This window comes from Coregonus lavaretus (genome assembly GCF_964263955.1).
Source record: "Coregonus lavaretus genome assembly, chromosome: 12".
Lineage (NCBI taxonomy): Eukaryota > Metazoa > Chordata > Actinopteri > Salmoniformes > Salmonidae > Coregonus > Coregonus lavaretus.
Window position 1 is genome coordinate 27,572,607 of NC_139999.1, and position 27,078 is coordinate 27,599,684.

The 27,078-nt window shown below is 47.8% G+C and overlaps 1 protein-coding gene across 1 annotated transcript in view; it reads left to right on the top strand.

Moving 5' to 3' along the window:
* Nucleotides 1-25,440, top strand: part of LOC311138210 (uncharacterized protein) — a gene marked incomplete at both ends in the record, with an annotated part of 109,141 nt that extends 83,701 nt beyond the window's left edge. Inside the window, 31 exons of the mRNA XM_084172882.1 lie at nucleotides 9,336-9,458; nucleotides 9,570-9,692; nucleotides 9,807-9,944; nucleotides 10,348-10,470; nucleotides 10,735-10,857; nucleotides 11,071-11,247; nucleotides 11,639-11,770; nucleotides 11,925-12,053; nucleotides 12,162-12,290; nucleotides 15,208-15,342; nucleotides 15,465-15,599; nucleotides 15,725-15,850; nucleotides 15,964-16,095; nucleotides 16,480-16,608; nucleotides 16,732-16,863; nucleotides 17,011-17,139; nucleotides 17,319-17,447; nucleotides 17,594-17,722; nucleotides 17,855-17,983; nucleotides 18,789-18,917; nucleotides 19,061-19,189; nucleotides 19,308-19,436; nucleotides 19,559-19,690; nucleotides 20,196-20,324; nucleotides 23,613-23,741; nucleotides 23,886-24,014; nucleotides 24,151-24,279; nucleotides 24,370-24,498; nucleotides 24,663-24,791; nucleotides 24,945-25,073; nucleotides 25,370-25,440. Coding sequence (XP_084029008.1) covers nucleotides 9,336-9,458; nucleotides 9,570-9,692; nucleotides 9,807-9,944; nucleotides 10,348-10,470; nucleotides 10,735-10,857; nucleotides 11,071-11,247; nucleotides 11,639-11,770; nucleotides 11,925-12,053; nucleotides 12,162-12,290; nucleotides 15,208-15,342; nucleotides 15,465-15,599; nucleotides 15,725-15,850; nucleotides 15,964-16,095; nucleotides 16,480-16,608; nucleotides 16,732-16,863; nucleotides 17,011-17,139; nucleotides 17,319-17,447; nucleotides 17,594-17,722; nucleotides 17,855-17,983; nucleotides 18,789-18,917; nucleotides 19,061-19,189; nucleotides 19,308-19,436; nucleotides 19,559-19,690; nucleotides 20,196-20,324; nucleotides 23,613-23,741; nucleotides 23,886-24,014; nucleotides 24,151-24,279; nucleotides 24,370-24,498; nucleotides 24,663-24,791; nucleotides 24,945-25,073; nucleotides 25,370-25,440 — 3,995 coding nt within the window. The remainder of the gene's footprint in view (nucleotides 1-9,335; nucleotides 9,459-9,569; nucleotides 9,693-9,806; nucleotides 9,945-10,347; nucleotides 10,471-10,734; nucleotides 10,858-11,070; nucleotides 11,248-11,638; nucleotides 11,771-11,924; nucleotides 12,054-12,161; nucleotides 12,291-15,207; nucleotides 15,343-15,464; nucleotides 15,600-15,724; nucleotides 15,851-15,963; nucleotides 16,096-16,479; nucleotides 16,609-16,731; nucleotides 16,864-17,010; nucleotides 17,140-17,318; nucleotides 17,448-17,593; nucleotides 17,723-17,854; nucleotides 17,984-18,788; nucleotides 18,918-19,060; nucleotides 19,190-19,307; nucleotides 19,437-19,558; nucleotides 19,691-20,195; nucleotides 20,325-23,612; nucleotides 23,742-23,885; nucleotides 24,015-24,150; nucleotides 24,280-24,369; nucleotides 24,499-24,662; nucleotides 24,792-24,944; nucleotides 25,074-25,369) is intronic.
* Nucleotides 25,441-27,078: the final 1,638 nt, after the last annotated feature.

The window sequence follows — 27,078 nt, forward strand, 5'->3', positions numbered from 1 at the left end:
ATTTGTCTCCCGAGTGGCGCAGTGGTCTAAGGCACTGCACCGCAGTGCTAGCTGTGCCACTAGAGATCCTGGTTCGTATCCAGGCTCTGCTGTAGCCGGCCGCAACCGGGAGACCAATGGGGCGGCGCACAATTGGCCCAGCGTCGTCCAGGGTAGGGGAGGGAATGGCAGGTAGGGAGGTAGCTCAGTTGATAGAGCATGGCGTTTGCAACGCCAGGGTTGTGGGTTCGTTTCCCACGGGGGGCCAGTATGAAAATAATAATGTATGCACTCTGGATAAGAGCGTCAGCTAAATGACGTAAATGTAAATGTAAATGTTTCAAGCAGACCACCATAGTCCCCGTGCCCAAGGACACTAAGATAACCTGCCTAAATGACTACCGACCCGTAGCACTGACGTCTGTAGCCATGAAGTAATTTGAAAGGCTGGTCATGGCTCACATCAACACCATTATCCCAGAAATCCTAGACCCACTCCAATTTGCATACCGCCCCAACAGATCCACAGATGATGCAATCTCTATTGCACTCCACACTGCCCTTTCCCACCTGGACAAGAGGAACACCTACGTGAGAATGCTATTAATTGACTACAGCTCAGCATTCAACACCATAGTGCCCTCAAAGCTCATCACTAAGGTAAGGATCCTGGGACTAAACACCTCCCTCTGCAACTGGATCCTGGACTTCCTGACGGGCCGCCCCCAGGTGGTAAGGGTAGGTAACAACACATCTGCCACACTGATCTTCAACACGGGGGCCCCTCAGGGGTGCGTGCTCAGTCCCCTCCTGTACTGTCTGTTCACCCATGACTGCATGGCCAGGCACGACTCCAACACCATCATTAAGTTTGCCGACGACACAACAGTGGTAGGCCTGATCACCGACAACGATGAGACAGCCTATAGGGAGGAGGTCAGAGACCTGGCCGTGTGGTGCCAGGATAACAACCTCTCCCTCAACGTGACCAAGACAAAGGAGATGATTGTGGACTACAGGATAAAAAAGAGGACAGAGCACGCCCCCATTCTCATCGACGGGGCTGTAGTGGAACAGGTTGAGAGCTTCTAGTTCCTTGGTGTCCACATCACCAACACACCAAGACAGTTGTGAAGAGGGCACGACAAAGCCTATTCCCCCTCAGGAGACTGAAAAGATTTGGCATGGGTCCTCAGATCCTCAAAAAATTATACAGCTGCACCATCGAGAGCATCCTGACTGGTTGCATCACCGCCTGGTATGGCAACTGCTCGGCCTACGACCGCAAGGCACTACAGAGGGTAGTGCGTACCGCCCAGTACATCACTGGGGCCAAGCTTCCTGCCATCCAGGACCTCTATACCAGGCGGTGTCAGAGGAAGGCCCTCAAAATTGTCAAAGACTCCAGCCACCCTAGTCATAGACTGTTCTCTCTGCTACCGCACGGCAAGCGGTACCGGAGTGCCAATTCTAGGTCCAAAATACTTCTCAACAGCTTCTACCCCCAAGCCATAAGACTCCTGAACAGCTAATCATGGCTAACCAGACTATTTGCACTGCCCCCCCACCCCCACCCCATCTTTTTACGCTGCTGCTACTCTGTTAATTATTTTTGCATAGTCACTTTAACTTTAACATATCACCTCAACTACCTCAAATAGCCAGTGCCCCCGCACATTGACTCTGCACCGGTACCCCCCTGTATATATAGCCTCCCTACTGTTATTTTATTTTACTTCTGCTCTTTTTTTCTCAACACTTTTTTGTTGTTGTTGTTTTATTTTACTTTTTTATTAAAAAAATAAATGCATTGTTGGTTAAGGGCTGTAAGTAAGCATTTCACTGTAATGTCTACACCTGTTGTATTCGGCGCATGTGGCCAATAAAATTTGATTTGATTTGATTGGTTTGTAAAAAAGACCTTCGTGCCAAATTGAATCAAATGCTTTCTTGAAGTCTACAAAACTTGACTTGTTTGTCAATTAGAGTGTGGAGGGTGTAAATGTGGTCTATTGTACGATAATTTTAAAAAATCCAATCTGGTTTCTGCTTAGGACGTTGTATTCATCAAGGAAATGATGAAGTCTGCTGTTTATGATACTGCAGAGAATTTTCCCCAAGTTGCTGTTAACGCAAATTCCTCTGTAATTATTTGGGTCAAATTTGTCTCCATTTTTATAGATTGGTGTGATCAATCCTTGGTTCCGAATATCTGGGAAAAGATCTGCAGTTAGGATAAAGTTGATGAGTTTGAGTATAGCCAATTTGAATTTGTGGTCTGTATATTTGATCATTTCATTTAAAATACCATCAGCACCACGGGCCTTTTTGGGTTGGAGAGTGCAAAGTTTTTCCAATAATTATTGTTCTGTAATTGGGGTATCCACAGGATTCTGATAGTCTTTGACTGCTGATTCAAAACATTTTTTTATATCTTGTTGTTCTGGGCTCTTTGTTATATTGCTGTAGAGGTTTGCAAAGTGATTTCTCCACATATCCCCATTTTGGATAGCCAATTCCTCATTATGAGGTTTGTTTAATTTATTCCAATTCTCCCAGAAGTGGTTTGATTCTAAGGATTCCTCAATTACATCCAGCTGATTTCTAATGTGCTGTTCCTTTTTTCTTCTTAGGGTGTGTTTGTATTGCTTCAGTGTTTCCCCATATTGAAGGCGTATATTTTTGCTGTCTGGGTCTCTGTGTTTTTGATTAGATATATTTCTCAATTACTTTCTTAGATTTTTGCAATCATTATAAACCATTTCTCATTATCTATTCTTTTTGGTTTGCTCTTATGTTTCTTTAGATTAGCCAAGGAGGCTAATTTGTCAAATATAAAGTTCATGTTCCAAACGGCCAAATTTACACCTTCATTGCTGTAGGAGAATGTTAAGGCTAAAAAGTTGTCCAGGAGAGATTGTATTTTTTGGCTACTAATTGCTTTTTGGTAGATTTCTGTACTGTTTGCACTCCATCTATAGGTCTATTTAGTACCATGTAATTTATTGGGCCATGATGCTTCATGGTTGGGTTCTGCTCTTCTCAGATACACTGTGATTTTACTGTGGTCTGAGAGAGGTGTTAGTGGGCTGACTGTGAAGGCTCTGAGAGACTCTGGGTTGAGGTCGGTGATGAATTAGTCTACAGGACTGCTGCCAAGGGATGAGCTGTAGGTGTACCTACCAAAAGAGTCCCCTCTTAGCCTACCATTGACTATGTACAGACCCAGTGTTCGACAGAGCTCAGGAGCTGTACTCCATTTTTGTTTTCACTGGGGGGGTATGTGGGGAGGGAAAGGTTGTTGCTTCCCGGTAGGTGTTTGTCCCCATGACTGTTAACAGTGTCTAGTTCTTCTGCTGTTATAACATTCAGGTCTCCACAGACCAACACATTGCTTTGGGCCTGAAAGTGACTAATCTCCCCCTCTAGAATGGAGAAACTCCCTTCATTGAAGTAGGGTGACTCTGAAGGGGGAATGTACAGTTGAAGTCGGAAGTTTACATACACCTTAGCCAAATACATTTAAACTCAGTTTTTCACAATTCCTGACATTTAATCCTAGTAAAAATTCCCTGTCTTAGGTCAGTTAGGATCACCACTTTATTTTAAGAATGTGAAATGTCAGAATAATAGTAGAGAGAGATTTATTTCAGCTTTTATTTCTTTCATCACATTCCCAGTGGGTCAGAAGTTTACATACACTAAATTAGTATTTGGTAGCATTGCCTTTAAATTATTTAACTTGGGTCAAACGTTTCGAGTAGCCTTCCACAAGCTTCCCACAATAAGTTGGGTAAATTTTGGCCCATTCCTCCTGACAGAACTGGTGTAACTGAGTCAGGTTTGTAGGCCTCCTTGCTCGCACACGCTTTTTCAGTTCTGCCCACAAATCTTCTATAGGATTGAGGTCAGGGATTTGTGATGGCCACTCCAATACCTTGACTTTGTTGTCCTTAAGCCATTTTGCCACAACTTTGGAAGCATGCTTGGGGTCATTGTCCATTTGGAAGACCCATTTGCGACCAAGCTTTAACTTCTTGACTGATGTCTTGAGATGTTGCTTCAATATATCCACATAATTTTCCTTCCTCATGATGCCATCTATTTTGTGAAGTGCACCAGTCCCTCCTGCAGCAAAGCACCCCAACAGCATGATACTGCCACCCGCGTGCTTCACGGTTGGGATGGTGTTCTTCGGCTTGCAAGCTACCCCCTTTTTCCTCCAAACATAACGATGGTCATTATGGCCAAACAGTTCTATTTTTGTTTCATCAGACCAGAGGACATTTCTCCAAAAAGTACGATCTTTGTCCCCATGTGCAGTTGCAAACCATAGTCTGGCTTTTTTATGCCGGTTTTGGAGCAGTGGCTTCTTCCTTGCTGAGCGGCCTTTCAGGTTATGTCGATATAGGACTCTTTTTACTGTGGATATAGATACTTTTGTACCTGTTTCCTCCAGCAACTTCACAAGGTCCTTTGCTGTTCTGGGATTGATTTGCACTTTTCGCACCAAAGTACGTTCATCTCTAGGAGACAGAACGCGTCTCCTTCCTGAGTGGTATGACGGCTGCGTCGTCCCATGGTGTTTATACTTGCGGACTATTGTTTGTACAGATGAACGTGGTACCTTCAGGCGTTTGGAAATTGCTCCCAAGGATGAACCAGACTTGTGGAGGTCTACAATTTTTTCTGAGGTCTTGGCTGATTTCTTTTGATTTTCCCATGATGTCAAGCAAAGAGGCACTGAGTTTGAAGGTAGGCCTTGAAATAGATCCACAGGTACACCTCCACTTGACTCAAATGATGTCAATTAGCCTATCAGAAGCTTCTAAAGCCATGACTTCATTTTCTGGAATTTTCCAAGCTGTTGAAAGGCACAGTCAACTTAGTCTATGTAAACTTCTGATCCACTGGAATTGTGATACAGTGAATTCTTGTCACGCCCTGACCTATAGAACTCTTGTTTGTTGAGTTAGGGTTTGGAAATCTATGTTATATATTCTATGTTTAGGTTCTAGTTATTCTATTTCTATGTCTGGCCGGGTATGATTCCCAATCAGAGGCAGCTGTCGCTCATTGTCTCTGATTGGGGATCATACTTAGGTAGCCCATTGCCTACTGTGTATTGTGGGATCTTGTTCCGTTTAGGCTTGTATGTGTATAGCCTGAGGACTTCACGTTACGTTGTTTCTTGTTTTGTTGTATGTTTATTGAGTTAATAAACATATACGCTTTTCACGCTGCACCTTGGTCCGACCCGTCTCTTAACGATCGTGACAGAAGATCCCACCAAACGAGGACCAAGCAGCGTGGCCAGGAGCAGACATCCTAGACATGGGAGGAGATCCTGGATGGTAATGGATCTTGGACATGGGAGGAGATCCAGGCTGGGATGGATCGCCGTCCGTGGGAACGGACAGAGGAAGCCCGGGTAGGAGAGGAGCAACGGCGACACCGCCGGCGCCGGCCGAGCAGCCCCAATAAAAATGTTTTGGGGGGGCTAAAGGGGCAGTCCGCTCCACCCGGTGGGGTTCCAGTTGGAGTCCCTACGACCATGGGAACAGGAATGGGAACAGTTTTACACTGAGGAGTCGGAGGATGACGACGACGATGAGTTTCTGTTCCTTAACTCATGGGGGCTTCCGGAGGAGTCCTCACTGGAGGAGGATTGGGCGCGGAGAGTAAAGGACTGGTACAGTTGTAGACCTCCAGCGCCGGTTTCCAGTCCGGTATATCTCATGCCTGCTTCTCGCACCAAGCCAGTGGTGCGTGCTCCCGGTCCGGTAAGGTCCGTGCCTGCACCTCGCACCAAACCAGTGGTGCGTGTCGCCAGCCCGGTACGCCACGTACCTGCTCCCCGCACCAGGCCAGTGGTGCGTGTTCCCAGTCCGGTACGGCCCGTACCTGCTCCTCGCACCAAACCAGTGGTGCGTGCTCCCAGTCCGGTAAGGTCCGTGCCTGCACCTCGCACCAAGATAGTGGTGCGTGTTCCCAGTCTGGTACAGCCCGTGCCTGCTCCCCGCACCAAATCAGTGGTATGTGTCTCCAGTCCGGCACGGCCCGTGCCTTCTCCCCGCACCAAACCAGTGGTGCATGTCTCCAGTCCGGCACGGCCCATACCGGCTCCTCGCACCAAACCAGTGGTGCGTGCATCCAGTCCGGTACGGCCCGTACCTGCTCCTCGCACCAAACCAGTGGTGCGTGCATCCAGTCCGGTACGGCCCGTACCTGCTCCTCGCACCAAACCAGTGGTGCGTGTCGCCAGCCCGGTACGCCCCGTACCTGCTCCCCGCACCAGGCCAGTGGTGCGTGTTCCCAGTCCGGTACGGCCCGTACCTGCTCCTCGCACCAAACCAGTGGTGCGTGTCACCAGCCCGGTACGCCCCATACCTGCTCCCCGCACCAGGCCTGTGGTGCGTGTTCCCAGTCCGGCACGGCCCGTTCCTGCTCCTCGCACCAAACCAGTGGTGCGTGTCACCAGCCCGGTACGCCACGTACCTGCTCCCCGCACCAGGCCAGTGGTGCGTGTTCCCAGTCCGGTACGGCCCGTACCTGCTCCTCGCACCAAACCAGTGGTGCGTGCTCCCAGTCCGGTAAGGTCCGTGCCTGCACCTCGCACCAAGATAGTGGTGCGTGTTCCCAGTCTGGTACAGCCCGTGCCTGCTCCCCGCACCAAATCAGTGGTATGTGTCTCCAGTCCGGCACGGCCCGTGCCTTCTCCCCGCACCAAACCAGTGGTGCATGTCTCCAGTCCGGCACGGCCCATACCGGCTCCTCGCACCAAACCAGTGGTGCGTGCATCCAGTCCGGTACGGCCCGTACCTGCTCCTCGCACCAAACCAGTGGTGCGTGCATCCAGTCCGGTACGGCCCGTACCTGCTCCTCGCACCAAACCAGTGGTGCGTGTCGCCAGCCCGGTACGCCCCGTACCTGCTCCCCGCACCAGGCCAGTGGTGCGTGTTCCCAGTCCGGTACGGCCCGTTCCTGCTCCTCGCACCAAACCAGTGGTGCGTGTCACCAGCCCGGTACGCCCCATACCTGCTCCCCGCACCAGGCCTGTGGTGCGTGTTCCCAGTCCGGCACGGCCTGTTCCTGCTCCTCGCACCAGACCTGTGGTGCGTGTCTCCAGTCCGGCCCGGCGCGTTCCTGCTCCTCGCACCAGACCAGTGATGCGTGTCTCCGGCCCGGCCCGTTCCACCTGTGCCTGGTCCAGCTCCAGTCAGCGGCTCCACTCCGGAGCCAGAGCAGTCCGCTCCACCGGGGTCCAGTCCAGCTCCGGTCAGCTGCTCCACTCCGGAGTCAGAACAGTCTGCTCCACCGGTGCCTAGTCCAGCTCCGGTCAGCGGCTCCACTCCGCAGCCAGAGCAGTCCGCTCCACCGGTGCCCAGTCCAGCTCCGGTCAGCGGCTCTAATCCGGAGTCAGAGCAGTCCGCTCCACCGGTGTCCAGTCCAGCTCCGGTCAACGGCTCCACTCCGGTGCCAGAGCAATCCGCTCCGGTCAGCGGATCCATTCCGGAGCCAGAGTAGTCCGCTCCACCAGTGCCCATTCCAGCTCCGGTCAGCGGCTCCACTCCGGAGTCAGAGAATTCCGCTCCACCAGGGTCCAGTCCAGATCCGGTCAGCTGCTCCACTCCGGAGTCAGAACAGTCTGCTCCACCCGTGCCTAGTCCAGCTCCGGTCAGCGGCTCCACTCCGGAGCCAGAGCAGTCCGCTCCACCGGTGTCCAGTCCAGCTCCGGTCAACAGCTCCACTCCGGAGCCAGAGCAATCCGCTCCGGTCAGCGGCTCCATTCCGGAGCCTGTGTAGTCCGCTCCACCGGGATCCAGTTCAGCTCCGGTCAGCGGCTCTACTCCGGGTCCAGACGTCAGCCCCTCTCCAGGTTCGGGGTCTCCCACACCAGGGTCCAGACAGGGATCGGTGCATCGTGGGAGGACTGAGAGGGGAAGCTCCGCGTTGAGGTCCAGACCGGTCCAGGGGTACAACGCGGAGGCAGCAAGGGAGAAGACGTCACGCCCAAAGCCGGAGCCGCCACCGAAGCGTGAAGCCCACCCGGACCCTCCCCTGTCATGTCAGGTTTGTGCGGCCGGAGTCCGCACCTTTGGGGGGGGGGGGGGGGGGGTACTGTCACGCCCTGACCTATAGAACTCTTGTTTGTTGAGTTAGGGTGTGGAAATCTATGTTATATATTCTATGTTTAGGTTCTAGTTATTCTATGTCTGGCCGGGTATGATTCCCAATCAGAGGCAGCTGTCGCTGGGTGGAGAGGTTGGGATGCGGTTTAAAGCGACGTCCTTGAGAGTCTTAGCAAGGATGGGGACTGTCTCCCTGTACAGGTGAACATGGTCATAGAGACAGTCCAGATCGAGGGTGGGCCAGGTGTACATTGGGTCGCAGGGCACAGTCCCGAGAGAGGCTGGCGTTTATTCTTTGGATTGTGGCAGGGTGCAAGTCCTTCCTCTGTAGAAGGGTTGACACCACAATCCTTGAGTTGGGGAAGATTGCGGAGGCCTTCTCAATCACTCCCCGTAGTTAAGTCGCCACCCTCTCCTACTGAGTACTCAAGTCGTTACTTCCGGTGTGTATGATTATGTGGCTTGGCGACCCGAGCTGGGCCTTATCAAGCAGCGCCATGGCACTCTGCGTTGTTGGGCACCACACCTTTCTCGTTTTGTGTCTAGGGAAAAGTTTCTTCTCCTGAACAAACTTCCCATTTGAGTCCATCAACAGGACAATCTCAGCCAGTGTTTCTTCTGGACTGGAGGGGTTAGAGTTGGGGCTGGTGGGTGTTGGAGCTGGGGTGTGGCTGATCTGTGCCGGTGCCGCTGTCAGTGGGAGGCTGTTCTGTGGGCTGAAGGGGAGGCATGCAGCCGGCAGGGCTGGGGAGGCCTGGCTGGTTGAGGTGGGCTCCTCCTCTCTCTCTCTCTCTCTCTCTCTCTCTCTCTCTCTGTCTCTCTCTGTGTGTGTGTGACTCGCTGAGGTGGACTAGTTCTCTCTAAGGGAGGGAAGATTCTAATTTTAGAATAATCACTGTCTTTTAGACGATTTTACGTTGTAATGGTTGGCCAGGACCAGCTTACTCAAATTTTTGCAGTGCTGAAGCTTCTCACTCCAGCTGCTGGAGTGGACAGGACAGGCAGATACAAGTTAAACGCACACAAATATGCAGACAAATACTCAGCCCAGTGTAGAGTTGGGACCTTTGTCTTGAGTAGTTGTGTCAGTGTGTATTCGATGTACTTCTGCATTTTAGATAAATGTCATCCCCTTTCCCACTGATTATATTTGTTAGAAATGTATAATATTTTTCAAGATAAAGTGCTGTCAACATTAAACGTTGTGTGTCTCCTGTGTTAAAGTGGAGAATCCATGTCTAGATAAGAATGGCGGCTGCCAGCAAGACTGTCTTGTTAATGGTAGCAAGACCCACTGTGACTGTAGAAATGGGTACAAGCTGGCAGAGGACAGGAAGAGCTGTGAGGGTAAGATGTCCGCCTGTTGACTACTGCACTACTGTTCATACAGGGTCAATCATGTCTCTGTATTTACGTTCTAGAATAGATCCGTATATACTCTTTGTTTATCTGTCCCAGATATTGATGAGTGTGAGTCTGAACAGTCGGGTTGTGCTCATGGCTGCCACAACACCCTGGGCTCCTTCGCCTGTGTGTGTTACACTGCCTACGAGCTGGGAGCAGATGGACGCCGGTGCTACCGTGAGTTTGGCTCCTATAATCATCATCATCTCTTTGCCTATTTGAAATAATCTGAAATGTACAAAATGTTTCCATCAGAAGTAATCGGAGTGTCATCTCGTGTTTCTGTGACAGGGATTGAGATGGAGATCGTCAGCAGCTGTGAGAGAAACAACGGAGGCTGCTCCCATCACTGCCAGCACTCAACTGGCGGCCCTGTCTGCAGCTGTAACCAGGGTTATCGACTGGAGGATGACCTCAAGACCTGTGTTGGTCAGTCTAGAGACTAACCTTTACCATTCAGAGATTAACCTTTACCATTCAGCTCAGATCAGTCTAGAGACTAACCTTTACCATTCAGTCTAGAGACTAACCTTTACCATTCAGAGATTAACCTTTACCATTCAGCTCAGATCAGTCTAGAGACTAACCTTTACCATTCAGTCTAGAGACTAACCTTTACCATTCAGTCTAGAGACTAACCTTTACTATTCAGTCTAGACTAACCTTTAACATTCAGTCTAGAGACCATTCAGCTCAGATCGGTGTTGGTCAGTCTAGAGACTAATCTTTACCCTTTAACTCAGGTCAGTTTAACATGTGCCTGGTTTGTAACATGTCACAACATCATGATCATCCCAGTAATGCTTTTCATTGTGTGTGTTTTGTTTGGCAGACCTGGACGAGTGTGGAGAGGCAAGCTCATGCTGCGAGCAGGACTGTACCAACTACCCTGGGGGCTATGAGTGCTACTGCACAGCGGGCTACCACCTCAACTCAGATGGATGTAGCTGTGATGGTATGTTCTACCCTTTATAACCTTAGAATAGTGATCTAGTGGGGCACTCATTATACAATATAACTGTTGAACCTGGAATGCTTCCAGTTGTACTTATAATATGTGCATGATGCTGTAACATTTTAATCATGTTTGTTGAAAAGGCAGTGTATTCTTTGGTTTTCTGTATTCAACTCTAAATGTGCCATTTATATCAATTAACATGGCTGAGGAGCAGTGTTTTTGTAAAGTGACTGGACTCTGGACTGTGTGTGTGTTGTGTAGATGTGGATGAGTGTCTGGCGGCTAACGGTGGCTGTGATCACACATGCCAGAACACCGCCGGCTCCTTCCAGTGTTTCTGCCGCCAGGGCTTCCGTCTGGACGAGGACCGAAGCTCCTGTGAATGTGAGTTACACCAATCAAATTAAATGTTGTTGCCTAGGGCCACAGCACCATCATCACGCCCCACGTGGACATCCTGGTAACCTGTTACTCTCTCTCTCTCTCTCTCTCGCTCTGTGTCTCTGTCTGTCTCTCTCTCTCTCTCTCTCTCTCGCTCTGTGTCTCTGTCTGTCTTTCTCTGTCTCTTTGTCTCTCTCTTACTCTTTCTCTCTGCAGTGCTGGGGAATACAGTTGAGGCCCTGTCTAGTGGGGGCCAGGATGCTGTGGGGTCTCTGCCTCAGCTCCAGCTCGCCCTGCTGCAGGACTACAACCAGCCCCTGGAGCGCTATGACGACTATGAGGATGATGACGCTGGAGAGCTGCTGGCTGAGAGCACGCTAGCAGAGAAATTTGGTGAGCCACTGAACATGAACACACACACTTTGGGCCTGTATCTGATTAGCTCTGTGTCTGAGCAACAGACTTACTAGTTACTAGGCAATTAAATACCCCACAGCAGGTGGCAAATTGGTTAGCCTCATATTCTGAGGCTGTTTTTTTACATATCTCTATAGTAATGGGGAAGCTTATAGACTGTGGCAGGGGGTAATGGCAGAGAGCCATAGGATCTGTTTTGTGTTGTTCCTTGATTTATTCATGTGAAAACATTCATCAGTATTGTAGTATTTATTTTTCTCACCAGGGGTTACTAGGAAGAATTGAGTTGAAGATTGGCAAATCCCTAACCACAAACAGATATTTTCTAGAACGTGATAGTCAGTAATCTCTTCTGTCCTGTGTGCAGTGTGTCTGAACAACACCTTTGGCCATGACTGCAGCCTGACCTGTGAGGACTGCTCTAACGGAGGGCTGTGTGGCCAAGGGAGAGATGGATGTCACTGTCCCGATGGATGGACAGGCCTCATCTGCAACCAGAGTCAGTATATACACACACTGTACACAGACACTGCACTCTCAACACAGTAAATCAGTAATCTGATCAATCTTATGTCTGTGTGTTTCTCTGTGGAACAACACGTCTCTGTATAATGGATAAATATATAACGTTTTATTCTGTTCTATCCTAACAGCTTGTCCCGAGGGATCATTCGGCAGTAACTGCTCGTTCCCCTGTAAGTGTAAGAACGGAGCCACCTGTGACCCTGTCAATGGGAACTGTCGCTGCCCACCTGGGGTCAGTGGAGACATGTGCCAGGATGGTGAGTAACTACTGGTTAACTGATACTGTACATACAAAAAACACTATCAGTTATTCACACACTATTGAAACGTTCAGTTGCCTGATAACAATATCTTGTTGTCTGTAGGCTGTCCTAAGGGCTTCTATGGGAAACAGTGCAATAAGAAGTGTAACTGTGCCAATAATGGGCGCTGCCACCGCACCTACGGAGCCTGTCTGTGTGACCCTGGACTCTACGGGAGGTTCTGCCATCTAGGTGAGTCACTCACACTGCTGACCCCTCACCTCTCATCTCTACTTACACTGAATGTACAAAACATTAAGAACACCTTCCTAATATTGAGTTGCACGCCTCCTTTTGCCCTCTGAACAGCATCAATTAATCGGGGCGTGGACTCTACAAGGTGTCGAAAGTGTTCCACAGGGACGCTGGCCCATGTTGACTCCAATGCTTCCCACAGTTGTGTCAAGTTGGCTGGATGTCCTTTGGGTGTTGGACCATTTTTGATACACACTGGAAATTATTGAGCGTAAAAAACCCAGCAGCGTTGCACTTCTTGACACAAACCGGTGCGCCTGGCACCTACTATCATACCCCATTCAAAGGCACTTAAATCTTTTATCTTGCCCATTCACCCTCTGAATGGCACCCATACACAATCCATGTCTTACAGTTTTTCTCAATTGCTAAAACACTAAACCCTATTGTCTGAACCAAATGCTCAGTTGCCTGAACCCACTGATTGAATCAATCACTCTTTTGGCAAAACCATAAGCACTTTTCACCTGTTTAGACATAACTTGCCAACACATTTTCATTGTGATGCACCCGTGCTGCATAATGGTGAGCACAGGTGACAAAAGTCAAACACAATTAGAGCACAGGTGTCACCACTTGAACACAACAACTCAAAATTGATCACACTTGTGGCTAATGATGTGAGGGAACATATACAGTAAGCTAGTTCAGAGAGCACTGGTTTGTGAGGCCCTACAATGGATAGAAATCTGAGAGGAAGAGTTCGTGTGAGAGGAGGTCGAGGTGGTCGAGGTGGTCGAGGTGGTCAGCGAAGACAAAGAACAGTAATATCTGATGAAATCAGAGCTACTGTGATTGACCATGTTCTTGTCCATGGTATGAGCATGAGGGAGGCTGGACAAAGGGTACAACCAAACATCAGTAGATTCACTGTGTCCACCATAATCCGAAGATTTAGAGAAGAGAACAGGTAATTACCTTTTTTTGACATTATAGTACAGTATGTAAATGTTGACAGCAATTACTGTATGACATACTATATACTGTACCACAGTATACTGTAAGTAAATATATGTTTCAGTACATCACTGTACCAATGTACTGTAGTATTGTAATGGAGGGTTGGTCTAACTGTTTGTAGGCCTAGTATTCCATGTATATTTTTTGTAACTCCATGTTCTCTTTTTGTAGAATTGAAAGACTGCCACATGGGGGTGGGAGGACAGGTATGTTCTCCCCACACCAAGAGACCCTAATTGTTGATATGGTCCGTGAGAACAATGCCATTAAACTGAGCGAAATTCAGCAGAAGATCATTGAGGACCATTTAAATTTTGAGGGTATCAACAGTGTCAGCCTCTCTACTGTTGATCGTGTCCTCAAGCGCAACAGACTGCGCATGAAACAGCTATACAGAGTGCCCTTTGATCGCAACTCAGACAGAGTCAAAGAGCAAAGATTCCAGTATGTACAGGTTGGCATATATCCAGACACATTCAATGTTGATTACTCTAAGTAGTGATTTACTGTAGTGGCCTAAATCACTTTTTCCGTATCACTTACAAAACTATATATATTTCTACAGAGGGTTTTTTAACTGGATGCAATGGAAAGACCCCATCAATACATCTACATGGATGAAGCTGGGTTTAATCTCACCAAAAGGAGAAGGAGAGGCCGTAATGTGATTGGCCATCAGGCCATTGTTGGTGTTCCTGGGCAGCGTGGTGGCAATGTCACATTATGTGCTGCCATCAGCAATCATGGGGTTGTCCACCATCATGCCAACCTGGGGCCCTACAACACTCACCAGCTCCTCATTTTCCTCAATCACATGCGAGATGCTTTGTTAGGGCAGCAGGATGAGCATCCCATCTATGTTGTTGTTTGGGACAATGTGAGTTTTCACAGAGCCCACCAGGTTAGAGAGTGGTACAATATGAACCAAGGTTTTATCAATCTTTGCCTTCCACCGTACTCCCCTTTCCTAAACCCCATTGAGGAATTATTCTCCTCATGGCGGTGGAAGGTATATGGACGCCAACCTTACACCAGGGTAAATCTCCTGCAAGCCATGGGACTTGCCTGTGGTGACATAGGTGTGGAGGCATGCCAAGCCTGGATACGGCATGCCAGGGTTTTTTTCCCCCGTTGCCTGGCCAGACAAAATGTGGCCTGTGATGTGGATGAAGTCCTGTGGCCTGACCCAGTACGGAGACATGATGCTGTGGCTGAGTAATGCACTTATTTGTATATTTTTGTACTTTATTTTTACATGGGCTTACTGTACACAAGTGGCAAACGCATAAGATTTCTGTTTGTTTTTACAAGTGCTACATGTAAATGCACAAGATTTCTGTTTTGTCTTTTTGTACAAGTGCTAAATGCACAGTTTTTGTTTTGTTTTGCAACATGCATTTAGCCTACAGTGAACAATAAACATTTATTTCTCCAGCTTCATGTCCTGAGCATTGTGTTTTCTATTTTTCTACGTAGTGTTTAGTGACTGTTCAGTAGTGTTTTTTATTTTGATTGACTCGGGGCACGATTTGACAACATAGTTCAGTTTTGAGCACAGATTGAACTGTTTTGAGGTGAAAGTTTGGTTTTGCAAGAAGAGTCTGAGGTTTTGTGAATGTAGCTTGAAAATTGGGTTTTGTGTTCACAGTTAAGAGAAAAGGAGAGCAGCTTTCAAGAAATGTGTCTTAGCAATCGAGAAAAACTGTAATTGTCTCAAGGCTTAAAAATCCTTCTTTAACCTGTTCTTCACACTGATTGAAGTGGATTGAACAAGTAACATCAATAAGAGATCATCGCTTTCACCTGGATTAACCTGGTCAGTCTATGTCATAGAAATATAACATTCAGTTCTTATTCAATATTCTTCATGTTATCTCCCTCCTTCCCTATCCAGCATGTCCCAAGTGGGCCTTTGGACCAGGCTGTTCAGAGGAGTGTCAGTGTGTCCAACAGAACACTCTGGAGTGTCACCGTCGCCACGGCACCTGCGTCTGCAAGCCTGGTTGGCTAGGCAACGCATGCAGAGAAGGTCAGTGCCAGGCAGAAAGTTCTTGTCATCTTCCGACATCACACACTGTACTGTAGCTGTAGATGCAGCCCTTTTGTAGGGATATATGTGTTTAACTTTCCTCTCCTCTGCCCCCTCCTCAGAGTGTGACCCAGGCACGTTTGGCCCAGGCTGTGAGAACAAGTGTGAGTGCCCGCCAAGAGTGTCTTGTGATCATGTGACTGGGCAGTGCCAACGTTTGTGCCCGGCTGGTCGCCGTGGAGACAACTGTGATCAAGGTAGGTTGTCCTGTTGGTCATATGGGAGGGGCATAATGCTTTGACATCATGGAGTCAGTATGTAGGAATACCATATGCTGCCTCTCTTAGTAAGGCTACCATTGTCTCTCCGTCCTCTCCTTTAGACTGTCCAGAGGGGAGGTTTGGGCCAAGCTGCACTCAGGCCTGTGACTGCTCAGGGGCCCCATGTGACAGAGTGAGTGGCCAATGCCAGTGTCCTGCAGGAACATCAGGAAAACGCTGTGAGAATGGTAAGAGAACAATCAGATCATTAAGTTTAGATTATTTGATAATGTCACCCGACAACTATCTCAAAACACTGTGATATATTGATGATGATGCTAACTCTTTATTTGTGCTATAGTGTGTGTGGAGGGCTTCTGGGGTGTGGGCTGCCGTGAGGCCTGTCCAGCCTGTGAGAATGGAGGAGTGTGTGACAAACACAACGGGACGTGTTCCTGTCCTCCTGGGTACATGGACAGGCTCTGTCAGAACTGTGAGTATGAGTGAGTCAATGGAAAAACTGTGATCAAAGGTTCTTGTGGTAGTTGGGGTTTAATTTTAGAAAGAGATGTTAAAAGATAGAGCTTTGTTGTGGGTCATTAAAACATCAACCACACCACATTCCCCTCTGTCTGAGGCACAGACAGGTCATAAATACTGTTTTCATCAGGCGTGTTTTCACAGCAAAGGAAAATGTTATTCCTGTGTAACCAGTGGTTTTCTTGTTAAATGCCTTCTGATGCTTGCATGTCATTTCAGCCAGTGTCATGGGAACTTACCGTACGGTATTTCAATATGTGTGTTCACAGTATGTAGAGTGTGTGTGACTCTTTGGCTCACAGTGCTTTATCATACAGTATGTTTGTGTGTGCTGTAGCATGTCCGACAGGATGGTTTGGTGTTGGATGCCAGCTGCGCTGCATGTGTGAAAACAGCGGGCGCTGCCACCCTGCCACGGGCCGTTGTACCTGTGCCCCTGGCTGGGCTGGACACAACTGCAGGAAAGGTAAAGTGGGTGTGGCATTGAACAGTCTCGAATGAATACAAATAAATAAATAAATATAGTTTACTCTCACTGAATCTAAACTGTTCCATTAAAATGTCTCCTGTTTTTTTGTTTCCATGGCAGCCTGTGACGCCGGGCAATGGGGGGTGGACTGTGCTGAGAAATGTGACTGTAAGGATAGTGACGGGAGCTGTGACGCGGTGACGGGCCAGTGTAACTGTGAGGCCGGCTACACAGGGACACAATGCCATGACAGTATGTGTGTGAGAGAGTCCTCAACCAAAATATCTGATATCAGGTGTTTGTGGGTTGTTTCCTTATTCTGCTACTGTTCTGTTTCAGTACTATCTCAGAGCACGCACCTATCACTCCATCCTGTACTTGTGTTAATCTGTGTCTCAGAGTGTCCAGTGGGCTCTTTTGGGCTAGGCTGTAGGCATCACTGTCAGTGTGACAACAAGGGGACATGTGACCATGTGAGCGGAGCCTGCACCTGTCTGGTGGGCTGGACTGGAACCTTCTGTGAGAAACGTAAGAGAACCTCCCAAAACCTCTCTAAACCTTATCCAGAACCCAAACTATAAATCGTATCCATAGACTGAACTGTATCTGTAATTCAGTACAATTAACCTATAGGAATCATTGAGTTATTAACATTGTGGATGGATATGCTTTATTGTTTGCTGAGAAGTAAAGTGTGTGTGTTTTAGCCTGTCCCCAGGGCTTCTATGGGTTGGACTGCCAGGAGAAGTGTGTGTGTCTGAACGGAGGTCACTGCAACCATGTCACTGGGGTGTGTGTGTGTCCTGCTGGTTGGATTGGTCCTACCTGCAACCTGAGTTAGTATTGGACATCCCATACTTCAGACAGCATGTACAATATAAAACATTTCATATCAGATATGTAATACCAATGTGTGTTTAGCATTGAAGTGATTGATGATTGATTCTTTAGAAGTAAAGAATGTCTTATATTTTCCTTGCAGCATGCCAGGCTGGTTTCTATGGGGAGGGCTGTAACCAAACCTGTGGTTGCCATAACAATGGTAGCTGCCACCCGGCGAGTGGGCAGTGTGTGTGTACACCCGGCTGGACAGGGCCAAGCTGCTTACAGGGTGAGTGTGGACTGGGAGAATAGGAGCAGATCACTACTCCTATCTTGCTATGCACAATACATTGTGTCCTGTAAAGAAACAATGTGTGGGGCTATAAAGTAGTGACCAGGGGTCTACCATTTTTTCCCCTAGAATGCCCAGTAGGCTTCTATGGAGCAGACTGCCGCCAGCGTTGCCTGTGCCAGAATGGAGCCACGTGTGACCAAATCAGTGGGCAGTGTATGTGTGCCAACGGGTGGATGGGCACAGCCTGTGAGCTAGGTGAGTGGTACTGAAACAGCCATAGAGTCACCATGACCCTAAGTGACCATACTCATGCCTTACTACCATATAATATCATGTTCTGTAGCTGTTGACCTAAAGCATTTATCCAATCAGGATAATTGTTCCCCATTCAGTACCAGTCAGCTACTAGAAATGCAGGCTATGGAAAACCATTAAGGCTCTGGCTGGAGTAGTCTGGACAGACATGCCTAAGAATAATATTACCTGAAATGGTAGAAACCATTTAGAACATTGGCCCTGTGGTTTGTTTTACTGTATTCAGGTAACAAATTAGTCTCCGTCCTAATTTGCCCTGGCTTAGCTAATTTGTTTTTGCCTGGTGCTGTTCCCTGGCAGTGTGTGTGAGAGAGCCGCAAGCTCCTCGGACTGCAGACAGTCTGCTAGACCCCACAGTCTTCTGTCTGCCCTGTAAACATCTCACTCTAGACCTAACGCAGAGGCTCCACTTCACCACCCTACTCTACATCACACACTATCCTCCCACAATTGGTTGTCCATGCCACACTCAGCCCCAGCCCCCTTATTCCACTCCAGGCACAGGAAACCTCTAATGCTGCTGCTGGTGCTGTGTTACCTAGCAACTCCACTCTGTGGTTAGTTACCACCTCCTAGTGCCAACTTTCTGCTAGGTCAAACCACAAGGTTTGGAGAAGGTATTGCTGTCCTCAGCAGAAACACTATAGGTTTCCATGTTAGCCTGTGGTTGGTTTCACTGCTCTGATGTGATGTCCTTGTGTTCTCTCCTGCCATGTCTCTGTGGGTTGGTGTGTGGACGCTACAGAGTGTGGAGCGGGGCGGTTTGGGGCCGACTGCCAGCAGCAGTGTCAGTGTGAGAACGGGGGACAGTGTGACAGACAGATGGGCAAGTGCAACTGTCGTCCTGGCTGGGTCGGAAAGCGCTGTGAAAAAGGTGAGAGAGAGACAGAGAAGCGGACATTTACTGTCTTTGTGATCATCAATGTTGGGTGCAGTGAACACAGCACCCTCTTGTGAGTGAATGTTCTTATCACATCCAGTCTCTGAGTTCCTCCTCTCTCCTTTCCTCCCCCTCAGCCTGTGGGTCGGGCCTGTTTGGAGCTGGCTGTGAGGAGAGCTGTCAGTGTGAGCATGAAGCCCCCTGTCACCACGTCACCGGGCACTGCCTCTGTCCACCAGGTTGGAGGGGAACCCTTTGTGACAAAGGTAGCATAGTTTTAATGATAACAACTTTTTATACTGTCATAGCCTGTTGCACACTGGTTATCTCTGATATATGATTTTTAGCCATACGTGTTTAGGATTTTTACCTTTTCACCTCCAGCCTGTCTACCTGGCACCCATGGCAAGGGCTGTGTGCAACACTGCACCTGTCCCCAGGGTACTTCCTGTCACCATGTCTCTGGGGAGTGTGGCTGTCCCGCTGGATTCACTGGCAATGGCTGTGAACAGTGTGAGTACTGTACTACCCTCTCAGCTCTTCTCCTCTCCGTCAATCTGCACTTTCAGCTGTAATGTCTCCTTTTTCATGTTGCTTACCTCTCTGTCTGTCTGTCTGTCTGTTTACCCCACCAGCCTGTCTGTCAGGGACATATGGGCTCAACTGTAACCAGGTGTGCCAGTGTTCTGAGACCAACCAGCTCTGCCACCCAGTGACTGGGTTGTGTTACTGCGCCCCAGGCTTCCAGGGTCCTAAATGTAACCAGGGTATGTATTGTACACTATCACCCTCTGCTGCTACCAACTCAAAAGGCCTTGTGGTTAGAGTGTCCACCCTGAGATTGGAAGGTTGGGAGTTCGATCCCCGGCCGAGTCACAGGCTGAGGGGGAGGAAAGGAGAGAGGAGGAACTCAGAGACTGGATGTGATAAGACTGTAAAAATGGGACCTGATGCATTTCTGCTTGGCACTAGGCATTAAGGAGCTAGATTGCGGGTAAGGCCCTGCGATAGACTAGCGTCCTGTCCAGAGGGTGTACTTGTACATCAAGTTGCCTCATGCTACAGAAACAGGAGATAGGCTCCTGCTCCTATGAGTTGTTCTGGCTCACACACACCAAGGCTTGTGCACTTACTTACTTTACCCTCTGTTGGTAATGACACCTTCATAACATTCCATAGGGGATGTCATTGCTCTAGGGATTATTATTATTATTATTTTATCTTATAGCGTGTTAAAAGATTTCTGGTCAAATGCTTTGTTTTGGTTCCTAGGGTGTGTGGAAGGTCGGTATGGTCCCAACTGCGAGCGAGAGTGCCGGTGTCAAAACGGTGGGAAGTGCAGCTCCACCACTGGCACCTGTGAATGTACAGCAGGGTTCATCGGAGCACACTGCAACATCAGTGAGTTCACACTCATCTTTTTATATCACTTAATATACAGTGAGGGAAAAAAGTATTTGATCCCCTGCTGATTTTGTATGTTTGCCCACTGACAAAGAAATGATCAGTCTATAATTTTAATGGTAGGTTTATTTTAATAGTGAGAGACAGAATAACAACAAAAAAATCCAGAAAAACGCATGTCAAAAATGTTATAAATTGATTTGCATTTTAATGAGGGAAATAAGTACACTGCTCAAAAAAATAAAGGGAACACTAAAATAACACATCCTAGATCTGAATGAATGAAATAATCTTATTAAATACTTTTTTCTTTACATAGTTGAATGTGCTGACAACAAAATCACACAAAAATTATCAATGGAAATCAAATGTATCAACCCATGGAGGTCTGGATTTGGAGTCACCCTCAAAATTAAAGTGGAAAACCACACTACAGGCTGATCCAACTTTGATGTAATGTCCTTAAAACAAGTCAAATGAGGCTCAGTAGTGTGTGTGGCCTCCACGTGCCTGTATGACCTCCCTACAATGCCTGGGCATGCTCCTGATGAGGTGGCGGATGTTCTCCTGAGGGATCTCCTCCCAGACCTGGACTAAAGCATCCGCCAACTCCTGGACAGTCGGTGGTGCAACGTGGCGTTGGTGGATGGAGCGAGACATGATGTCCCAGATGTGCTCAATTGGATTCAGGTCTGGGGAACGGGCGGGCCAGTCCATAGCATCAATGCCTTCCTCTTGCAGGAACTGCTGACACACTCCAGCCACATGCGGTCTAGCATTGTCTTGCATTAGGAGGAACCCAGGGCCAACCGCACCAGCATATGGTCTCACAAGGGGTCTGAGGATCTCATCTCGGTACCTAATGGCAGTCAGGCTACCTCTGGCGAGCACATGGAGGGCTGTGCGGTCCCCCAAAGAAATGCCACCCCACACCATGACTGACCCACCGCCAAACCGGTCATGCTGGAGGATGTTGCAGGCAGCAGAACGTTCTCCACGGCGTCTCCAGACTCTGTCACGTCTGTCACATGTGCTCAGTGTGAACCTGCTTTCATCTGTGAAGAGCACAGGGCGCCAGTGGCGAATTTGCCAATCTTGGTGTTCTCTGGCAAATGCCAAACGTCCTGCACGGTGTTGGGCTGTAAGCACAACCCCCACCTGTGGACTACCCTCATGGAGTCTGTTTCTGACCGTTTGAGCAGACACATGCACATTTGTGGCCTGCTGGAGGTCATTTTGCAGGGCTCTGGCAGTGCTCCTCCTGCTCCTCCTTGCACAAAGGCGGAGGTAGCAGTCCTGCTGCTGGGTTGTTGCCCTCCTACGGCCTCCTCCACGTCTCCTGATGTACTGGCCTGTCTCCTGGTAGCGCCTCCATGCTCTGGACACTACGCTGACAGACACAGCAAACCTTCTTGCCACAGCTCGCATTGATGTGCCATCCTGGATGAGCTGCACTACCTGAGCCACTTGTGTGGGTTGTAGACTCCGTCTCATGCTACCACTAGAGTGAAAGCACCGCCAGCATTCAAAAGTGACCAAAACATCAGCCAGGAAGCATAGGAACTGAGAAGTGGTCTGTGGTCACCACCTGCAAAACCAGTCCTTTATTGGGGGTGTCTTGCTAATTGCCTATGATTTCCACCTGTTGTCTATTCCATTTGCACAACAGCATGTGAAATGTATTGTCAATCAGTGTTGCTTCCTAAGTGGACAGTTTGATTTCACAGAAGTGTGATTAACTTGGAGTTACATTGTGTTGTTTAAGTGTTCCCTTTCTTTTTTTTTAGCAGTGTATTTGACCCCCTCTCAATCAGAAAGATTTCTGGCTCCCATGTGTCTTTTATACAGGTAACGAGCTGAGATTAAGAGCACACTCTTAAAGGGAGTGCTCCTAATCTCAGCTTGTTACCTGTATAAAAGACACCTGTCCACAGAAGCAATCAATCAATCAGATTCCAAACTCTCCACCATGGCCAAGACCAAAGAGCTCTCCAAGGATGTCAGGGACAAGATTGTAGACCTACACAAGGCTGGAATGGGCTACAAGACCATTGCCAAGCAGCTTGGTGAGTAGGTGACAACAGTTGGTGCGATTATTCGCAAATGGAAGAAACACAAAATAACTGTCAATCTCCCTCGGCCTGGGGCTCCATGCAAGATCTCACCTCGTGGAGTTGCAATGATCATGAGAACGGTGAGGAATCAGCCCAGAACTACACGGGAGGATCTTGTCAATGATCTCAAGGCAGCTGGGACCATAGTCACCAGGAAAACAATTGGTAACACACTATGCCGTGAAGGACTGAAATCCTGCAGCGCCCGCAAGGTCCCCCTGCTCAAAAAAGCACATATACAGGGCCGTCAGAAGTTTGCCAATGAACATCTGAATGATTCAGAGAACTGTGTGAAAGTGTTGTGGTCAGATGAGACCAAAATCGAGCTCTTTGGCATCAACTCAACTCGCCGTGTTTGGAGGAGGAGGAATGCTGCCTATGACCCCAAGAACACCATCCCCACCGTCAAACATGGAGGTGGAAACATTATGCTTTGGGGGTGTTTTTCTGCTAAGGGGACAGGACAACTTCACCGCATCAAAGGGACGATGGACGGGGCCATGTGCCGTCAAATCCTGGGTGAGAACCTCCTTCCCTCAGCCAGGGCCCTGAAAATGGGTCGTGGATGGGTATTCCAGCATGACAATGACCCAAAACACACGGCCAAGGCAACAAAGGAGTGGCTCAAGAAGAAGCACATTAAGGTCCTGGAGTGGCCTTGCCAGTCTCCAGACCTTAATCCCATAGAAAATCTGTGGAGGGAGCTAAAGGTTCGAGTTGCCAAACGTCAGCCTCGAAACCTTAATGACTTGGAGAAGATCTGCAAAGAGGAGTGGGAAAAAATCCCTCCTGAGATGTGTGCAAACCTGGTGGCCAACTACAAGAAACTTCTGACCTCTGTGATTGCCAACAAGGGTTTTGCCACCAAGTACTAAATCATGTTTTGCAGAGAGGTCAAATACTTATTTCCCTCATTAAAATGCAAATCAATTTATAAAATTTTTGACATGCGTTTTTCTGGATTTTTTTGTTGTTATTCTGTCTCTCACTGTTCAAATAAACCTACCATTAAAATTATAGACTGATCATGTCTTTGTCAGTGGGCAAACGTACACAATCAGCAGGGGATCAAATACGTTTTTCCCTCACTGTATATGCTGTAACTCTCACAACAATCATAGCATCTGCAGTAACACTATATGGTCCCAAATGCCCTGTACCCTTTGTACAGCATGCCCAGCGGGACGTTATGGGCAGGAATGTGCCCGCGTGGTGCTGTGTGGAGAGGGGGCACAGAATGACCCTGTCACTGGTAGATGTCATTGCAGCCCTGGACGAAGAGGAGAGGACTGTGGACAAGGTAGGGTTCCTACTGAATCCAGTTCAACAGATCACTGTGTGGAATTATTTTTACAACACAAATATGATTGTTTGCGTCTCTGTCTGTCTATAAGGTAAAGAGATTTGTGTGTGTTTGTAATGTATAATTTCTGTGTATTGGCAGGCTGTGCTCCTGGATGGTTTGGAGGGGACTGTGCTCAGCGCTGTAACTGCAGTAACGGAGGACTGTGTGACTCTGTGTCTGGAAACTGTACCTGTGGTCTGGGCTGGACCGGGCCTCACTGTGATACAGGTGAGCGATACTGTACAGTAAGTACACCTATGCAAAATCATAAGAAATGGCTAACTCCCAGTGCCGGATTTCATCCAGGAGAAGAGATGGGTTTTACTGCTGTCTCACTGTGTCTGTCTGTCTGCTTGTGTGATAGAATGTCCTCCGGGGACGTTTGGAGCTAGCTGCCAGCTGAAGTGTGACTGCCGGAACAACGGAACCTGTGACAGGTTGACAGGAACCTGCCTGTGTATCCCGGGATACTACGGACATCAGTGTGAAAATGGTGAGTGACACACACGTCAGCACTCAGTCAGAACAGTGAAAGACACTGGCATTGCATACTCTATCTAAAGTGTCCTGTCCCTGTCCTCAGCGTGCCCCCCTGGTCTCCATGGCCCTCTGTGCCAGCTCCAGTGTGACTGTCTGAACGGGGCGTCCTGCCATCCCTCCACAGGCCTTTGTGTGTGTCCTCCTGGGTACCACAGCTCCCGCTGTCACAGAGGTGAGACATCTGCCACATAACTGACCTCATACTATCTATGATGAACTACCAATTGCAGGATCTATAGAAGAAAGAGTCTGTTTTATGCATTATGAAACGTATCGACCAGACTAACTCTAAGTATGTTGTTGCTCTCCATCTCTCTCCACCATGTCAACTTTCAGAGTGTCACCAGGGCAGGTTTGGTGTGAACTGTGCCAAGTCATGTGACTGTGTGGAGGGCACGCCCTGTGACCCTGTGAATGGCAGGTGTCTGTGCACCTCAGGGAAGACTGGACCCAGGTGTGACATTGGTAAGAGTCAGTAATACTGTATGCTTAATTAGAAGCATTCAGTAATTTCTATGTGATGGTATTACCGCAAATGCCAACCCAATATTCCCAATCTGAGCCTATTTCCAATTATATTCTGGTGTCTGTCTTACCTGCATGTTTGTATATTGTCAGACTGCAAAGCAAACCGCTATGGACCAGACTGCACAGAGAGGTGTGAGTGTGACAACGGGGCTTACTGTGACCATCGGAACGGACGCTGCACCTGTCTCAACAGCTGGATCGGACTCACCTGTCAGGAAGGTAATAGTGACTCACCAACACACACACCACACTTCCCTCACGGTACAGGACTGGGTATAATCAAGCTGGACTGGAGAGAAAAGTTGACTAGAACTGACAGGTTTATAATGAACAACTTGTTTTAGTGCTGATAATTGGTTTTGTCTGTAGTGAAATTGCACAGAATTGTTGAGGTTGCATTTCTCCTCCGTTAGTGATGGTGGTTGTGTTGCTGTTTGTCTATAATGAATGTGTCCTGTGTGCTGAGATACAGAGTAAACTGACAGCTCCTCTCACTGTGTGTATCCTGTCCTCAGGTGGGCCTCCACGCCTCCCCTACAGAAGCAGGAGGGAGGATAAATCACATCTGGACAATAACGCGTTATAGCACCCTCTTTTGGTTGGAGGCTCCAATCCCCTCAACAAGCCTTCGACTGTAAGAGGCTGAGGTAGTAGCACAAGCTTCACTGAAGCCGAACTGAAGTGGATTAAAAGTGTGGATATTATTTCAGACATACACACCCCAACAGGAAAGGATACTGCTGCGCCCAAGTAGCTGGATGACAGACATAGAGAAATAGACTCTAAGGAGAAATGTACTCTGTGTTTGCTCTGGGGTGGACAATGCTTTGGTGTGCGTGCGTATCTGTGTTTTGAACTGTGCAGGGCTTTTTATTGTGTGTGTAGTGTATATGTACAGCTCCCACGCAGGCATGGCCTGACTCATCAGTGATGAGGTACTGGATGTTGTGACCTCCTTTCTGGTAGTTAGAGGGAGGTCGGAGGACAGGGGTTACCAGGACTACCCTCCTCTGCACACTCCCATCCTGGACAAAGAACCTGTGGGATGTAGGAGATGTGTGTGGAGACAGGGGCTAAATGTCCAACACTAACACACATTCTTGATTTCAGAGATCCACCAACTCACTCTGCTGTTCTTGAGATATTTGTTTTGTATACTTGGCAATGTTAAAATATTTTATGTTTAGTATTTTTGTAATTTCCCCCTGGAATTTTGATGGAATTTGTGGATATACCATATGTATATGTGGCATTATTTTCAGAGCAACCACTATACAAATGCATTGACTTTTACATCATATACTGTAAATTATTCATTTATATGTAATCTGTTCTTACGAAGCCATCAAAGCCAATACGTCACCCATCAAAACCAATCCATGACCCATGTATCTAAGGTTTTAGTATAGTATAGTAGTAGATGAGATTAATCCCTATCATACAATGTAAAGTGTTTTGAGCACCTGAAAAAGTGCTTTATAAATCCAGTCCAGTATAATGTCTATTGCCAGTTAATCTTGGTTAACCCAGAACAAAAATCTTGCTTAATTTGCTCAGATGCTCGTAGAATGTCCATGAGATACATTTTCAGTAAATGCAGTAGTTATGTTTGATGTACAGTATATGAAGTGACTTGTTATACACGTTGGTGCTATTGTGCTTTAATCCACTGTATGTTGACCAGTAGCCAGTAGATTAACTACATTCTGTTCAGTACATTTGTGTTTACTACAGTGTTTGATTGGGCAATTCTGATCCATATCCTCAAAGTTTAGTTCACCCCTTTGGATTGCACAGTGAATCAGGAACCATATGGCCCGAGCTGATAGTTGGCTCATCCCGGTCATATTATACAGTACCTTGTTTGTTTTTACGTGTATAGAGTGCTCTTACATACAGTACCAGTCAAAGGTTTGGACACACCTACTAATTGAAGGGTTTTTCTTTATTTTTACTATTTTCCACATTGTAGAATAATAGTGAAGACATCAAAACTATGAAATAACACATATGGAATCATGTAGGAACCAAAACAAGTGTTAAACAAATCAAAATATATTTTATATTTGAGATTCTTCAAATAGCCACCATTTGCCTTGATGACAGCTTTGCACACTCTTGGCATTCTCTCAACCAGCTTCACCTGGAATGCTTTTCCAACAGTCTTGAAGGAGTTCCCACATATGCTGAGCACTTGTTGGCTGCTTCCCGACTCATCCCAAAC